Genomic DNA, 18,251 nt, shown 5'->3' with positions numbered 1-18,251 from the left:
AATGCTTCTGGATCTGGTGCTGACTGACTTATTTAAAACGGCGGTGAGATTTATAGCTTGTACGTATAAGATTGTTATTGCTTAGTGGGGTGACCAGAATATATTTTCCTGCCTTTATACCCTCCTAGTATTTTACTGGTTTATAATGGATTTTAACGTAGGGAGATAGTACTTAAAGGGCTTTTTCCTATGGGAATAGACTGCTTTACTACTTAACTATTTGTTATAAACTAGCGAGTATACGCTATGGTTAGATACTCTGGAAATTTTGTGGCCTGAAGTTGGTAAGGCGTATTCTTTTCCTGAAGATTATATTATACGTGGTTTAATTTATATTGGAGCTTATTTCCTGAAGAACTAGTTTGATAATACGGCGATTGATGATGACGAAAAATACTTTGAGCTTGCGTTAACTGTTAGTATACGTTGCTAAAAAATCTTATAGCTGGGGTATAATATTGCAAAAAAGAGAAGAAAACTATACTGGGACGAGAATACTAGGCAGTTTTTGACTAAGAGTAATAAGAGTAATAACGATAACTAATCGACAGATGAAGACACTTCCGAGACGTTGAACCCGGCTTGATTAGGCAGTTATGTTGGGACTCTTCACAAGGGGAATAAAAAGGGAAGGATAAGCCGATTGCGGTTTGTAAAAGAAACACTTGAGAGACGAGCCTTTGAACACCCGAAGAGTTGTAGAACCTATTTTTGTGCATTACTGATTTGGCTAAGCTGTATGAGAATGGAGGGAGGTGTAAATTAGCGGCGTTGACATATACAGCCAGTTAGAATAGGTAACTGCTATATAGTTATAGTGCTTGTATGTGCTATTCTTCTAGCTTTTTGTACTCCTCAAGTTCATCTGAAAGCTAACTTGCCCTACAGAGTAGGAATACCCGTCTCGCAAGAATGTACTGAAGACTAATTCAGGACTGCCACTGGTGTGAACGTATTGTCAGGTAGAATATATACAAAGCCGTACATGTCGCACTTAACAACAGTTTTCTTTGATCTTTTTTTGTGTGCTTCTTTGCATGCATATCTCTTGTCTCTATACATGTGTTTAATTTCCACATACAAAGTCATGGAAATGTGGGTAAGACGGTGGCAACAACGCAATATTAAATCGGGGCTGGTTGAGTGCAGAAACGAGCTGAAGAGGGCACATGTTGGTTGCAATGGGAACTTTCCCGAAATATAAAGAATTGCAAGTTCCCGCACGTTCAAATCCAACTATCCGTTTTTTACCCATTCAACGTACATCTTAGTTGATTTAATTTGTCTTTTGCTCTTCAAAAATGTCTGACAAAGACAGCACACTCTTTATTAGCGATTTGGGCCCAACATGCTCAGCCGGAATGGCACCACAGCCGGATGGATATGTATCCGGGCAGTCATATCAGCAAACGTATCAAAAATTTTCCTGCAGTCGAATAGATATGTATCTGGAAAACATCCTTCCGGAATGGCCCATTTTTACACCGGATGAAGTATTGGCCATGCGACAGAAATATCTTGCTGGCCAGGGCTCCGACAACGATCGACTATCAATGTTGGTAATCATAGATTTGGCGGATACTATGAATCCATTTCATAGCCAGGATATTCAAGAGCTCCAATTCGGTCTTCGCTATAGGCGAACTATACAAACCCATGCACTCTTGGCACTGTACTGGAAGCGTCGCGGATTTCATGGCTTTGTGAATGAGCACATCACCAAGGCATTTGCTTTAGGATCCTCTGCTTGGTAGTCCTGAAATCGCACCCGACATGAGGATTCAAAGACTAATACTTTAGCAGGTCTTAGTGGAAAAATTCTGGCCTTGAAGATTATTTCGCGGATATCGTTGCACTCTGGTGTTGCTGCTTTATTTGCTGCTTTATTATTAGGTAAATTCCCTTTGTCGCATTCCCCTATTCCTTGCCGCAGATAAACACAGCTGATCCCAATAGCGAGTATTCCATTCATACAGACATGCATCCCGTTCCATCTTTATATAAATATCTGCCGTTACCATCGAAAGACGACATCGTACAAAAATTTGGCATAAATGCTGGAGCCTTTTTCGAACTCCGAGTCGTGTATATTTCACCACGACTCACCTCAGTCCTCCGGCCTCAGCTCGAGTGTCTGCCTCTAAAGCTTGTCGAAGTACCCACTCCTCTTGAAACGCTAAAAGAGCGCTATATAAGTACGCACGACCTTTTTATAAACCCCCAAAAAAGCCGCTTCACGTCTCTGGAGTCATACATTAAGATGATACAAGAATTCGAACCAGCCAACAGACGTTGGGCATTTCCGAAGTAATTTTCCATTCACTCTTAAAACTCATGGGAGTAACATCATTCTAGAGAACGATTTTGTTTGTATCAGTTGACAGCCATATACTCCGATTGGAATCAAAGATATATTTGCATGTTACTAGTTAAGAGGGCGCTCCTGTTTTTAGACCCGGTTCCCGACTGCCTTACAACCATGGAGGTTAACTCAATTTGGGCCCTGTGGTGGAAGTTTTGGGGAGATCCTTGCGTGCCACATTCCACATGAGGAGCCTCCGAGGCCGAGGTGACTCGAGGGCGTGGACAAGATTGGCGGTATGCATCATCACCTTGTTGACAAATACAGACGACCGGTGAATCCTCATGCAGGCTAAGAATGGAATATCCGGGAAGGCAAGCTGGAATGAAAATCACATCAGAGTTGGAATGAACATGATTGTTGAGCTGGCGCATCACACCTCCTTTGTAGGTAATTGTCAGATTGTGGAGTTGCAGGTTGATACACCGCACTGTGGACAGACAGCTTGCACCTGATGCTTGGGTAGCAATACTGCTGCCCAACGGGCAGCAGCATTACAAAAGTCATTTTAGTCTGGGAGGATTCCCGTCCTGGATAATCAACTGAACAACAATCTTTTGAACATGCAGTTGAATTCTCTCTGTGATACTGTAGTGCCATCGTATTTCTGACAGTAATATGCACACAGTTTGTTTCATGAAGTGGTAGAGGTAACATTGCCGGTTGCAGAGGACGCATTTGATGTGATTAAAAGGGCATAAAATGGATTTGCCTAGTCTAGACGTACCACTTGCATCTACATGGATGTACCGTTGTTGTCTTGGTTTCATATGACTCTAGTCTCGCGTTGACAACCTGCTCCGCGGGTTTCTATCACTATAGGGGCAACAAGCGGTCTGCATGAGCAATGAGGGCCCCAATGGCGGTTGACAGCACAGGGGGGATGTATTTATGCATTAATGTAATGCCTTAAAACTCTGCTCAGACCAAAAACCATCTGCTTGTGTGTAAGACTCGCGAAGGAGACCTCAAGTGAGTAAATGGTTTGGCAAGTGACAACGAGCGCTGTCACACCGTCACATTCATGCAAGCGTCTGTGCGACCTTTGGCAGTTCAATCTACGTGTTGATGATGAGCTTGGAAGAATACAGTAGGACTGCTTGCATGGACGGGACTTTTCGTAGCGCCTCTCTTGAGATGTAAGCGCGGAGGCGTCACGCTCATTACTTGTTTTACGAGTGTCTGAATCCGAGTAGCATCAAGCGGGAAAAGACAGAAGTAACTGACCGCCCCTTTGCTTTCTTGGAAGTCTTTTTAATTTGTCACTTGACCCTGTGTGTTTTCTTATGGCATGTGGTGGAGCAGAGGACATCGAAAATTTCCACCTTGGCCTTGGGAGGTTAAGATATAAAATGCAGCGCATCTTCGCAAGAAACGTCGCATTCCAAAGAGAATCATCACACTGTTTGCGAAAGCTTACATATCAATCTATATTGGCTTGTGCCCTCTTCTTGGCCCAATACTGCTTTATCAGTTTCTGGCTTCTCATTTCGGTAAACCACATGCGTCTGCCGACACGACACCATGGCTGCAGAAAATGCTCCGCTTCAGCACGCTCAATCTGTCCGACTGACTGTGCATTTTACTCTACATAAGAAATCTGGCAAAATCCTGGGCAAAGGTGTCTATAGCACGAATCCCGAGGAAATGATCAGTCAGGCCCGCGGCATCCTCGCCAGGGTCCTATTTAAGGGAAGTGTTGAGAACTTGAATTTCGAAATTGAGGAAGTCGGATTGAAAGGTGATGGGGCCTACTTTTACAACATTAAGGAGAAAGGTTTACCCTCATTGGAGTATGACATAGATGAGGTTGTTTTTCTTGTGACATCGCACTCTATAATCTCCCAATAGTTGAGACATCTACGGCCGGGGTTCCGGAAGGTTTTCTTCTTGGTAATTCTTTTATGGAGTATCGTCCTATTCCAATCTAGATTGAGCTGCCAGAAGCAGAGAGACACAACGTCATAAGACGCAGGAATGGAGTAGGCCTATTGATGGGAAATGTTTTGGACTGTCTCGGGCTACAGATAGATGTTATCGGTACAAGTAGGTTGATCAATACATCTCATCACGTTGGACCACTCTCCTGAGGCGTTGAACATCTCCGCTCTGATATGTGGTTACTTATGATTATGTGTAGCCATGACTGGTCCGTGGGAGACGCAGATGAAGCCAAACACTTTTCTGCGAACGGGTATTGACCTGTCGAAGTGACTTCACCGACTTTCACATACTGCCTCAAGATGTCGTATCATTGTATCCCTGACTATAAACGCGTTATGTTCTGTAAAGTGAATTCTTTTCCACTTCAGTCTAAATTCATCGGTTCAGTTAAGACATGTAAGGAACGTCGGCAAATAACCTATCCGTATAGAATCATTTGTGCCACTTCGGCTGTCAGGTAGTTGTCTTTCCCTCTGAAAATGCACTGGCATGGGAAAGAACTAACACACAGGATGTGTTCCGGTCGCAGGGGTTGGAACTGTAGCGAGGGAAGATGCGAAATTGCCTTACGTTGGTCATATTGCTTGAAATAAATGCATTATAGTTTGCTAGTTGATGCTATACCTGGCATGCCTAAGGCTTAATACTGACCTTTGCCTTATGCTATATACTCCTGGAGTAGGTTCTGTACGGCTATCAGGGATATAAGAGACGAAAGCCGTTTCCCTGCCTCTTATATTCTGGCAGGCGATGATTAAGATAAATAGACTGCACTCCAACTTACATGATTTAATGTTACCAAATGTAGTCACTAGAGACAGAGAGGATGAAGGATAATCCACAGTTACAAACGAATAGCCGCGCAGCTAGCAACGACAAAAAGCTGCAAGAGCAGGATTTAAATTTGCCTTTACACAATAGTGAGTATTGATCGTCCTTAACAATCTCAATCATAGTCTCTCGGATGGCTTGTGTATTCCTATCTGGTCTCTCATGTGTCATGAACGCACTCTTGTTACATGATACAAATAGAGCAAGGTATTGTGTTAAAACAGACAAACAGAAGGTTTCAGTTGATGCTAATATTTGCGCTTTTGCTTTAGTCGGTAGAATTATGAAGAAGGCCCTACCGGAAAATGCGAGGTTTTCTAAGGAGGCCAAGGTGTGTGTCTAGTAATGCGTTAGCGAATTTATTTTATTTATTACTTCTGAGGGTAAGTCGATTAGGAACCTGCTTGCGAGGTGGCAGTGATTATTATGCCAGCTAAATAATACTATTTATTCTTGATAGTAAGCTTACTAAACGACTTTTAGCGACTAGCTTGCGAAAAGGCCTTAGCCCAGAAACGAAATACTATGAAAGGAGAAGATATTCTGTCTGCAATGAAGTTACTCAGTTTCGATTATTACGCGGAGGCTTTAGAAATCTATTATTCTGGGTACCTAAACAGAACTTCCGGTGGCTATATAATGCTAAGTGAGGCCGGTAACGGAGGCGCGCTTAGGCAAGAGCTTGCCTGTAGTAAAGGCAGCGTTGAGCCTAAATACCTGTCTAGATAACATGCCGACGATGATTCTATTACTGATTTTTCCCACCTAGAATAATCTATGCTATAATATAATAGTGGGAAAGATGGACTAAAATCTTGTGAGATTGAGTAATTTATTACCCGTAGGCGTTTTAACTGCTTTCGTTTGCTTTAATATCAATATTTTGAGATGCAGCTAGTGGATTAATATTTAGAGTCGGACTAAGCTTTAGATGCTATTATAAAGAGTCTTATTTTGGTTTGAGACTAGGTAGCCTAATCTAAGAGATAGATGCATTTAATCGCTTCGAAATCTTTGGCAACCTCGAATGTAACACATGAGCTTGTGGCAGTTGAATTATGATGCCATCTGATGGTCTCACATCTGTAAACACTACGTCTTCAATCCCTTACTGGTGGGACTGCGATTGTAGTAATAACCTTATGCGTTACCTGTTAGTCCGGCCACTATAGCGCTGGTTCCTTGTAAGAAGGTCACGCAGTTCTAAGCTAGTACTTACTAGTGATTTGTGTTCAGAATAAAGCCTAAGTTTTGCTTTTAAGATACGAATTCCCATGGCTAGTTACTTGTGCTTAATGTCCTGTTTCTGGAATTAACCCCTAAGGACTTTATGAGATTAGGCAAGAGTATCTAGAAGGTATAGTCTCTTGTAGTTGCTGGTGATATCCCTTCCTTTGGTATTAGGAGCGGGTAGTGCAGGGATTGTACCCTTTTTATCCTAGCTTATCCCAGAACATGAAGATTTGAATAAGGCTGTTTTGTCTTGGCCTGTACTAGCTTACTTCTGAATATAAAGACTTGTATAATTTAGTTTACTGTCTATTTGTTTAAGTGATTGGTAGGTAATTTGCGAGCCCAGAAATACTGCAGTCTTGTATCGCCCTTTTTTTCCGCAAAGAAATATTAATTTACTACGCGTTTAATGTCAGGCAGTAATGTTAGTGCAGCTAGGCCTAGCAGCCTATTCCTTTATTAACTGAAGATCCTTCGGCTATTAGCTGAAAAATGTGATTTTTAATTTGATACCGAGCGGCTTTTACTCTTATAATGCATACCAGAGTTACGGATATTATGTAAAGGGCTATTTGTCTTACTATATTTTGCGCTGTTAGTATCTTTTTACTTACACTACGTTAAAACATGCCAGATAGCTGGCCGTTTATAGTAGGTAGCGCTATACGGCTTAATATGACTTACTTTATGTGGTGTTGGAAGACCGTTGACCTATTATAGACTCTATGTACACTAGATAGCTGCTCACTTAAAATCCCTTTAAACCCTTTATGCCCGTAGTAAATCCTTGTATTTAATAATGGCTACTGCGGCTAGTAAGGCATCTAAAATAGTTTAATAATTTGAAGCTCCGAAACTTCCGCCGCTATACTCAGAAGTAATAGCTTCTGGGTTGCCTATTCCCCCTTTACTGTCTTGCCAGGTGTGCTATGTAGCCTTAAAATAACAGGGAAGCTATACTGGGAGTGTATCTTAAAAAAGGGCTTCTAAACGAGAAACAAAGATGCCTGTAAATACTACGATTTTATATAGTGAATGTAATAGAGTTCTAATTTCCTACCTTATGTAAAGGGTTTGGCATGGGTAGGCTAATAATGGTATAAGGATCCTGGCGCGAGCTGTTTGCAAATCAAATAATTAACAGCTGCCTTATTAAAATGTATTTAACTAAACTTTGTGCCTTCTCCTTTCTGAGACTAAAGTAGCTTGCTGCCCTCTAGTGGCACTAGTTGTGGCTTTTAGTAGGCGACCGCTGTTTATAATGCAGACACTATTTACGCTGATTATACTTTAATTGTAATATATTATGTTTTATAAGAGCGGTAAGCTAGTAGTATAGCTATGCTTTGCCTGGCTTAGATATTGTATTATAATGTATTACCTGGCTTATAATAACTCCTGACGCGTTTGGGTGAGGCTATAATATTTTGTGCCTTATAGCCGATAAAACGAAGTGGCCAAATATATGACAGCAGGTATATTGACTAATAACGACCTAGAATACTGATTGTCTAGCCTATAATACTATAGTCTTCTATCTCTAAAATAGACAAAAATTACTGCGGTAAAAATAAAGCGACCATGGGAGGCTTATCCACTATAACTATCCCGCGAAAACTCAACATCTTAATTACTGTAAGCACCTACTAAAGGGTCGCTATATGCGATAGAACGGAGGAATAAGGTTTACGCAGCTATAGCCCTCCCCCTTGGAGACTTTCTAGAGATTGGCCTTAAGGGTATAATATGGGATATAATGCTATGGAAACTCTGTCTAAAGGGTTATACCTGTAATAACGCAGACAGAGTTATTTAAATGAATAAGGAGTATTAGGCAAGCAGTTACCAGTAATATCCTGTTATGTTTTTTGGCAGGGTAATGTCTTGGTATGAATAGGTGGAAATAAAATATTTTAAACCCTTAAGTGAGTTTTGTGACGGAAAGAAAGTCTGTAATTACCTTATAGCGGTGAAGTTCAGAACCTCTTAAGAAGATGTGCGATGTAAGTATCTTAGTCCGGAGTAGTTATAGCTAGTCTAGCTAACTTGTGTCCTTAAATAGCGTATTAGTAAAGCATTAACAAATTTGAGGCTCTGGCTTCTTATAGATCTGTTAATCTTGATGTAGGGCTCGACGGGCGAACCAAAGCTGACAACGACAGCGAAGTCGAAGATGCGGACGATAGCAATTATGATCCTGGAAGCCTTGAGGCCTTAGCGAAGTATGATAACGAGGACTGGCCTAGGAGAAAACAATCCAAGAGACGCTATACAGCCTCTTATAGACCGCAACTTGCAATCATGAGGAACTGCAATGGTATGCTATGTGCTAACGTTCCTCTATGTGTTGCGACTTGCACACATAAGATAATATGTAAGAACGTAGCTACAGAGACGAGCTACGTAGAAGCTGCAACACCGAATACAGATAGCTAACCTCTCCGTTCGTTTGTATATGATAAGGAGTTAATTGAGAAGGACTATCTTGGAGTTTTTTAACGCGTGCATTTTATTGAGTCCGAATATGAAAAGAAACTTAACTGGGTAACTATTCTACTAATTCTGGTATTGTAACCTGTTCTATTAAATAATATATTTGGAACTAATAAAGGGAAGGATATTTTTTAAGAACTTAATAGGCATAATTTATAGGCTGTTAAGTTGGGCGCTTAAACTCCAAGCAGTAAGAGTACTCTTCCCAGTTTTACGCTGCCACGAAAAAGGGGATGCTTAGATATGCATGGAAATGGTTGAGTTGGGCAATTATTTGAACGAGACTTACTGTACAATAGAACGGAATGAATCTATTCTAGCGACCTAGGCTTTAGCAGAGTATGACGTCTCTAAGATTGGAGCAAGAATAGGATATAGGAATTGTAACTCTTCCCCTAGTGAGGATAAAGTACTGGTGTGGGGGTATAATAACTATCTGTTTAGTTAAAAGAATATGATTAAACTTAGTCCTGTTTATGTAGACCCTATTTGTTTAACTTACTTTGTATACGAACCGTTAATACTGCTCTTAGCCTTGCGTCCTTTAAGTATTGGGGACAATTAACTTGCAGACGATGCTGACTGCGATGTTCAGATACAGGAGGCTGGCCGGCCACGGCCGATTGCACTCGATGGTCCAATTCGCATCGCTGCTGTGGGTCAGTAATTCTGGGCCAAACTTCGCGTGTTCCGAAGGCCTGGTGAATCCACTATCGACCAGTTTTGAGTAGGATTCTCGGAGCGCAAAATAAAATCTCAGATTCCGGGTCAGGAGAACTGGGTCATGGATTTGGCGCCGTTTTGCAAAGGCAGGTGGCTGGTGCACTTGGGCCATGGTGGATCCTAACACCTAGTTACCAGCACCACAACCTCTAAACGTCCACCTAGGTTTAATCATTTTTAGCCCCAGTCAACTCAGCTCTTAAACACTGGCTTCTATCTTTATCAGCTAATAAAATGACTAAACTCAAGGCTAAAATTAATAAACTTAAATCCCTGTTAATAAGCGTTCAAAATTAATTAGAATACCTTATAGTAAAAGGCTATAGGAGACAAAAACGCAAGTCTAGATCACGACCGCTATGTACCCCAGAGTAGGAGACTAACATGAAGAACTGTTCCGAGCTGAGTCGTGACGTGGAAGACACCAAGAAAGCCATTTTTTCCCAGGAATTAAATACCTACTCCTAAATGAACGGATAGACTTTATTGTAGGAGCAAAGCGGGCGAATTTAGATATCGGCACTTAGCTCTAGCTATTACTAATAATGTCGCAGGAGTCAACCTATCCCCTAAAGCAGGTGAATACTTTCAGAGAGGGCACGTCTTGCGAAAAGTCGACTTTGAGGCCCGTATTGCCAGCTTTATTGGAGATAGATTCTGGGGTGATTTCAACCTCTCCTTTGACGTTGTTGGCAATTTCTCTGGGCCTGAACTGTTGAAGCTCGATAATATAGCGGGTGTGGATTCTATGTATAATTATCTTGGAGAAAGGGGTTTAGGCACGGCATTTTATTACGAGGACGCACGCTTATAGTTTTATAACCTAATATTATCTGGCTGGAAGGCATGGATTCTAATATGAGAGCACTATACCGCAAAATTCGAGGATTTTATGCGCACTAAATAGCTAGACAAGTGTGACCAGTTTATACGGTACTGTTGCTTGCTATTTGCCCCTTTAAGCCTTTGTGATAGAGAAATTGAGTTTGATATACGTGACACCTGACCTAGAGACCTGCTGGTGATAAGCCTTGATAGTATTATACTGTTATTAATTTTATTAATAGCTATGCTATATTAATAAACTTTCTGCCCCCTGGAGAGGATGCTATACCTCCTGGACTATGTGTGTGCTCTGAATGTGGCCTCTGGAACTTGTACAAATAAGTAAAAATGGCGAAACCCAAGGCCACACCAGTCAACAAGCAATTTTCAATCTACCAAGCTGTCTCCGAACACAGAGTTAGTCCGAACCACCTTCAAGTATGCGACAAAAATAGCAAATTCAACCACGAAGTTGTGGATTAGAGGACTCGGGACGGAGAGGATCACGGCAGGGTGGTTGAAGGAGCTCGATTGTAGATGATAAACGAGACATAATTGCCTGGATAACCCTCAATTTGAACTAACGATATCATTATACTATTTATGGACGTGTGAATGAAAAGTGTGATCAATCTGGCTATGCTATCTATCAGGCGGAATACGGAAATCGTTCAGGACTACTTATTTCTTCTTCATCACCTCTTACCTCCGAATACCTATTGAAAATGATGCGCTGTAAGCCGCGCGAATTCCTAATCCTCTCCCACGCCCCATACCTGCATTTTCCGCTGCCCGTAAAGACTTCGTCTATTGCTCCTCTGCACATCGGACAGCGCGCCCTGCGGCCCATCCGGTGGCTACCGCCACGTTCTTCGAAAACGACCAATCTAGAAAGGCAAGTCGTATGGAATTTATGCTTGCAACTGGCGATCACAGCGGCGTAGCTGTTCATATTCTCAATCTCTATTTCGTACTGGCAGATGCCGCACTCTCTTTCCTCCGTGGTTCCAGGAGGGTACAAAAGGTCATCGCTAAAATTCCAGCTGGACGCTTCCCAGGGGAAAAGTTGGCCACGGAAATTAGCTACAGCAAGTCTCACGTTCGGGTATAACTCGTTGTACCATAGATAGACCACGGGAGCAAAGTAATTTTCGCTTCCGCCTCGGCAAAATCTACAGCAAAAACCTGGCATCCCGATACGTTGATGTCGGCCAGGATCTAGGCCTTGATCGAAACAACCGCGATGAAATGCACAGCCACATTGCAGGCTAATTTCAGGCTGAGATGTGTCTATACAGACTTTACAAGAGGTTGGTGGTGGGCGTCGGTCTTCGTTGTAAATTTTCAACCACTACTAAAACTTCGTATTAGTACGCTCCAACTAGAAAGTATCAGACTCGTACCTCTTCAGGAAATGTGCCTGATTGTTGGCTAGTGCTTGGACGTCGGCGCGTGTTTGGCTGTTGACGAGCTTCCTCACGACCCTGGTTGGTAGATCGTTGGCGGTTTGGCGACGGACTGCGAGGAGATGATGGCTGCTGGCTCGACCCGTTGCCTCGCTGTGCATTGGTGGAGGGTTCTTGGCTTGTTCTACTGTCCCGTGCTGTGCGTCTTGGGGTGCGTCGAACTACGGGTGGTGTGTTTTGCCTGGATGAGCCGGCTGGTGGTGATGGTGGCCGCTCTGGTTGTGCCGCACGCGGTGGATTACGCCGCAGTTGCTGACCCTCTGCCTGCAGTAGCCGCCGTTCCGTTGCAGGGAGTGGTTGAGGCGGAGGATTTTGACCAGTGGCGGTGTAGTGCCTGTTAATGAAAGCTTGGCCCTCTTTGTAGCCACCCACAAAAGTGCTTCTTGCTATCCACTTTGTGTCGTCTCCCGACTGTAGCTTGATCCACGTCATAGGATGTTGCTGGAGAGGCTCAGGCACAGGCAACAGAGATGCCACGAGAAGGATGCCAAGACGTCCGTCTCTTCGAAATTCGACAAACTCAGCCTTTTTCATCGGCTGGATTTCATCAATGGCCACACCTGATAGGCCTACGTCCGCCATCCTTCGAGCATAAGCAGGACGAGAACCGTAACCTTCTAGGGGACGAGTGGAGAAAATAACAATATTTTTGCTAGGGGCCTTTCCTTCAATTCTTGCCGTTTCCCTGTAGCCGGTGTCTGGATGAATAATTTTAAAGTACTGACGCCCGTTTCGTTCCTGCAATTGGCCGTCCAAAGCCAGAGTCCCGTATGTCGGCTCGCCATCGTCGCTTTCTCCATTGTCGCTTTCAAATTCTCCTTCTGAAGCAAATGTCGGGACACCATCGCCTTCATCATAATGCTCCGTGTCTGTCCCACTGTGGAGACCCTGTGGGTTTGGATCGCTGGCAGCATTTCCCCTGCGACGACTTCGGTTGTCATCCGCGGCGGTTTGCCTGTCACGCTGGCGGCCGCGATCGCGTGGGATCGATTCACTGGGCCGGGCGGGCCGCCCGCCTGAACCCGATGGTCCCGGACGAGAGTCTGGCTGAGGACTTGGATCGCGTGTATCAGAGGAAGCTTCTGTTGTTGGTCGATCCATATCGACATCACTTGTCTGTAAGCCAATCGGGATCTCCTGTTCGTTGGCATCCCCAGACTCTGCGCTATTTCCATTGGTATTTTGCCTTCGCGGGGGTTGCCGCTGTGGATCTTGCCTTGGAGTGGCTTCTCTTTGTGAAGCTTGTCTTGAGGGGGCTCTCCGGGAATCTTGGTTTGGCGGGACCTGCGTTTGAGAGGCCCGCCTCCGACCTCGTGTTTGAGGTGGTGGGGGAGGTTCGTTGCCAGCGGTAAATTCTTCCGCTACATCCTCTAGATTGGATCGCGTCCGCCCAGACCGGGTCCGCGCAAGGCGGGGGCTTTGCTGTCCCTCTCTGACGATGTCTTGATCAGCTCTACTCATTGTAATGATAATTGTAGATGCGGGTAAGGTAGATGAGAAAGAAAGAAGTAATAACGTCCTGAAAGGACAAGCTGAGGATTTTATACCTGAATCTCGGCCATTATCTAAGTTTCAAAGTTCAGAAGACGAGAAACAAGCCCTTAGACTCGGGATTCGAAAACAATGCCTTGACGCTCAATACTTGGAGCCAAGTTCCAAGCTTCACGAACCGGAATCTCGCGGTTCATCATTCAACCTCACTTTCTGCCAGTGTAAAATGTATTCCCTTAGTCGTGCATGTTCAGGTTTTCCTTCCACAATTCATCCCCCCCCCCCCCCCAAAAAAAAAATGCTTGGCATTATCAACGCATTTCAAATTACTGCACTGGTCTTTGTCGCTCTTTACAGCTCGTTGCGACGATGGGATGCGTGGATTATACGTCACTTACAACTCATCGCCCTGAAGTACAGCAATTGTACAGGAAGATGGCAGATATCTACAAAGGATGTAGTAATCTTGCTGCTCTTTGTGGGCGTTAACATTGGTTTGATGCTGCGCCAAATCAGCCACCTCCCAATCCACCAGTCTTCTGGCCAGCTCGCGGTTTTGAACATGACCCTGTTATTCCTCGGCGGCAGGACTAACCCACTCGTGGATGTTCTTCAAATATCGGCTGCTACCTTTCAATTTTATTTTTGCTGCATAGCAGCACTAAGTATCGCACAGGCTCTCATTCACGCATTCAACACCCCCCAAGGAACGACACAGTTCACAACCGGCGTGATAGCACTAGGCTGTGTGCTAGGGTTGATCCTGAGGTACGCAATATCCCACACCGCAGAAAAATGCGGTAGAAGGACTTGCTCAATTTGGATTCGCAAGGTAATGAGTGTGGCTTGTTGGCCTCTGCCCCCTCTCATTACCATAGCCACGGTTTGGCATTTGAACCAAGTTTCTCTTGAGGGGCAATGGGTTTCTTTGGTAGTAAGTTTGATTGGTGGACTGCTATGGCTGACATCTGAATTAATTTGGATGTATAACTACTTTCATCACGGTCGTGCAATTGCCACAATGGAGGGTCAAGACGGTCGTGTCTTGAATATTCAGCTGAAGAAGCCCATCAAAGCCAGACCCGGGTATTTCTACATAAGGGCACCCGAGCTGTCGCCTGCGATGCAGAGTCAGCCCATCCATATGCTATGGTGGCAGCCAAATGCACCTTCGATACAGCATTTTGCAGTGTTGACCGACCAGGTGAAACGGGCTCCTTCTCTCGGGCGCTTTCCCATTCGATTGGATGGACCTTACCAGGAAGACCTGCATTTAGGCAAATATGAGGCCGTGATGTTTGTCGCTCAAGGGCCTGCTCTTTCTCGAGTTCTACCGCATCTCCTTTATCTGACCACCAGAATAACGCGAGACAAATTTGCCAAGGTGCAAAGCAATCGGTGGTACCTGGATGGCTTATTCAGTGACAAAACGCGGAAGGTCGATTTATATTGGAAAATGGATCAAAACGATGACATCTCCTCTGTTAGCGCGTATTTCGACGAACTAAGCGACTGCGGAGCTGACAGCAAGGTGCAAGCTTGGATATTCTACCCTGAAGGTCTTCCAAGACAGACAAGACTTCCAAGGCCAAAAGGCAGGCAACACTGGTTTCCATTTGACGGGGACTTTCTACGACAAGTGTCTTCAGCGATTGAAACGCAGTCAAAGAGAACACCAGGGCGAGCGAAAGTAGTCAGTAAGTTCATCGCTATCTGGAAACGATGCAAATGCTCCTTCGCTAACTGTCTAGTTTGTGGTTCCGAAGTGTTCAACTCGACTGTTCGAAGAGACATTAGAAATTACATCCAGGCCGATAACCTGATTAGTCTCAGCGAGCTGGTCACTATGTCTTGGGCGACAAACGAGAAGGGCAACAAGCAACAGCAAAAGCTCAGGAAGACAGATGTCGGACATGCAGGCCATAGAGAAAAATAGATCTAAGATCCATAGATCTATTACTTCTGGACTACGCTTCAAGCTCTCTAAGTAAAAATTCATTTTCTTAAATATAGAAAACTTAGTTCTTCTGCTGTATTTGCCACATACCAAGAGCCTCAAGGCCCGCCAGCGTAGACGGGAGGAAGCGCCGCTTTAACTCGGAAAGGACGTGGATCTGAGAGCAGATCTGTCAGACAGATTCCAAAATCTGCCAAACTGGAAACGAGAAACTTTTTTAAACCAAAATAAAGTGCTTCTTCATCTAAATAAAGCTGGCTTTCTTTATCCTCTGCATCAAGCGTCACTGAATGTCATCGGAGTCGGTGTAGTTGGTCGGAAAATGAAACGGCTACGGCGAGGCTGCCTTGTCGGCAAACATCTACAGTTGGCTTTCGCCGGCGGAAAGGCATAGATCTTCATCTCCAGCTCTTTCACATACTGTTCTAAATAATCCACCCTTTGAATCAATCCGGCACAATTCAAAGCACAGCATTGTTGCACGTCAGGGTGGCGCTTAATATCCGAGTGGCCAACAGCAGCCCCGTCAGTTGCCCGCCTCATTGTTTCAACAATAGTATCGTCTGCGTCACCCGCTTCAGGTATGCTTACGAGAAATCGACACAGAGAATGCTACACCTAGTAGCTCAACAGAAATAACGACACCATCTCTTGTATTTATACTTTTTTTGCCCAGGTCCTACTGTACCAGTACTACGCACTGCGAACACGTCAGTGACTCTTAACGGTCTATTTTTGGACGATTTTTGATAACAATGCATGGTGTGATTTGTTTCTATTTTTTGCAGCGGAGCAAAGTTCTTGAAGCGGCGCTTGCAGGATTGCTAGTAGATGTGATTAGGACCAGTCACTAACAGGGGAGCCGACGAATCATAGGTGCCCGCTGCAGCGCTAGGTATCACCTGTGCCTTCTAATATGGGCCGCCTGACACCTGACGGAAGTGCTAGGACATGGCAAGAGCCTGCGTGTATAAATATCGCTTCATTTCCCTCCACGTCATGGAAACATAAGTCGTAGTAACGCAACTACCGTAGAGTAGGATGGCCAAAAGCAAAGATGCTTATATTCTTCTCGAAGAAGAGAGAGCGAAGCATGAAGCGACCAAGGCCGAGCTAGAGCAATATCGCAATTGTTGTGAAGGTTGGGAGTCTGCTTACAATGCTTCCTCGGCCATAGTCACTCAGCTCAGTGCAAAGGTATCCTACCTTGAAATGATGTTGTGTGCCGCACAAACTCGCCATCTACAGCTCATAACCGAAAACGGCAGACTCAATCTGACGATCCGGCATTTAGTATGAAGCATCCCCTCAACAATCTACCATATGAACTAATGTTTCTTAGGCTCCATGGAGTTGGATTAGCATCCCACCAGCGAGCTCTTGCCCAGCTCTGGAGTCTGAGGATAACGACTACGAAGAGGTGAAAGAAGACGACACAAAGGGGGAAGGTGATCAAAGTGATTGTTAGTAGCCACTTGGTGGTGGCCAAGGCAAAAATGTGAACAGTAACCGTAATTGTTATTGTAGACCCCATGGTTTCAACTATTCTCAGGAATCCTTGGCTTTTGTTGAAGCCACTGCGGCCTCAATACCTGCGAGCCTGCTTCTCAATGCTTGCACTTCCTTCGAAATTTCGAGGACGTGGGTTAGAACTACCCTGCGCCAGAATCTCGCAGATGCACGATTCTGCTCAGAAACGTCCTGTAAATCTTCAGGCATAGATGCATCATTCTCCACCAATGTTAAATGTGCAATCTGACAATCACAACGCTCTCCCATTGTGACAATAAATTTACCAACTTGCCTTCTGAATATTGATACTAGACTCGGTACGATATGAAGCAAGGCATGAACACCCACGGTCGTTTGTCAACCGCTATATATAATTATTGTCCCAAAGCACATGATCACACAATGCAGTCACTTCACACGGCACTCGGCAACATGCAACAAGTTGTATATTATCTATAGAAACACACCTCACTACAAGACATTGAACGGGACACCCAATCGCAACACGATGTCAGACCTGTTGGTGATGACATTTTGTGAGTATCAACCAACACTCACGCCTGAGACTTATCTGCACGGCACGCCCCCGTCATAGTTTGTATCACTGTGATGGTTGTAGCGGCAATGGTTGGGCCCAGGGCTGATTTGGTGTTGCCTGCTGTGGAAGAGGCTGTCTGTGCTGATGGAGTTGTTGTAGTGGGGGCAGCGGTCGTGGGAACAGGCGTGCTAGTGGCTGTACTACTCATGGTGGGATCTGGCAGGGGAACCAGGGCCAAACAACTTGCAGGATTGCATGTTCCAGGTGTGGTTGGATTAGGTTGCGTTGGCGCTGATGTTCGTGGACCTAGCGTATGCGCCGTGGGGTTGACAGCGGTTGCAGGCTTAGTATGGTCGGTATTGCTGCCCGGCCAGGTTGGCGCCTTTGACGATCCGTCAGAAGCAGTCTGGTCAAGAAAGAACCTTGTTGTGAGGCTGGCTACGGCCGTTGTCATGGTAGTCGTGATGGCTATGGTCCCACTGGTCGTCGTCAAAGTATTTGTGACAACGGCCGCGACAGGCTCAACGCACCCCAAGCGACCCTCCAGGTATCTATTTATGGCTTTTGCGTCACCGCTACCCCGGCTGTTTGCAATCACAGCGCTGTTGCACATCGGCGATGGTTGCCCAACACACAACCTTTTACCGTTAGCTGGCATCGAACGGGTGGGATGTTTGACACAAATACCAATGAATGGAGGCAGCGCCGGCCGGGGCTTCGGAGGGAAGGTTGAATTCGGCAATTTGGCGCCCTGAACAAGCCATTTGCCCAAACTGAACAGTTATTGGCAGAAATTCGTCGTTCTCAAATTGCAGGATTGCTTCGCAAGGGCCTACACTGTTAGACGCGCTGTCGACGCTGCTCCAAGTTCAGTAC

The 18,251-nt window shown here is 44.7% G+C and overlaps 3 protein-coding genes across 3 annotated transcripts; 2 read left to right on the top strand and 1 right to left on the bottom strand.

The window, feature by feature from the left end:
- Positions 1–3,886: 3,886 nt before the first annotated feature.
- Positions 3,887–4,213, top strand: MAA_10209 (uncharacterized protein; the record flags this gene model as incomplete). Its single annotated transcript, XM_007828207.2, has 1 exon — positions 3,887–4,213. One exon carries the CDS (start codon positions 3,887–3,889, stop codon positions 4,211–4,213), a length of 327 nt encoding a protein of 108 aa, XP_007826398.2.
- Positions 4,214–11,802: 7,589 nt separating this feature from the next.
- MAA_10208 (uncharacterized protein) lies at positions 11,803–13,338 on the bottom strand (the record flags this gene model as incomplete). The annotated part of the gene is made up of 1 exon (XM_007828206.1): positions 11,803–13,338. The coding sequence occupies one exon, from the start codon at positions 13,336–13,338 to the stop codon at positions 11,803–11,805; it is 1,536 nt and encodes a 511-aa protein (XP_007826397.1).
- Positions 13,339–14,389: 1,051 nt separating this feature from the next.
- MAA_10207 (uncharacterized protein) lies at positions 14,390–15,304 on the top strand (the record flags this gene model as incomplete). The annotated part of the gene is made up of 2 exons (XM_007828205.1): positions 14,390–15,065; positions 15,120–15,304. 2 exons carry the CDS (start codon positions 14,390–14,392, stop codon positions 15,302–15,304), a joined length of 861 nt encoding a protein of 286 aa, XP_007826396.1.
- Positions 15,305–18,251: the final 2,947 nt, after the last annotated feature.

This window comes from Metarhizium robertsii (genome assembly GCF_000187425.2).
Source record: "Metarhizium robertsii ARSEF 23 chromosome Unknown MAA_Scf_22, whole genome shotgun sequence".
Taxonomy (NCBI): Eukaryota; Fungi; Ascomycota; class Sordariomycetes; order Hypocreales; family Clavicipitaceae; genus Metarhizium; species Metarhizium robertsii.
This window is presented reverse-complemented; position numbering and strand designations above follow the sequence as displayed.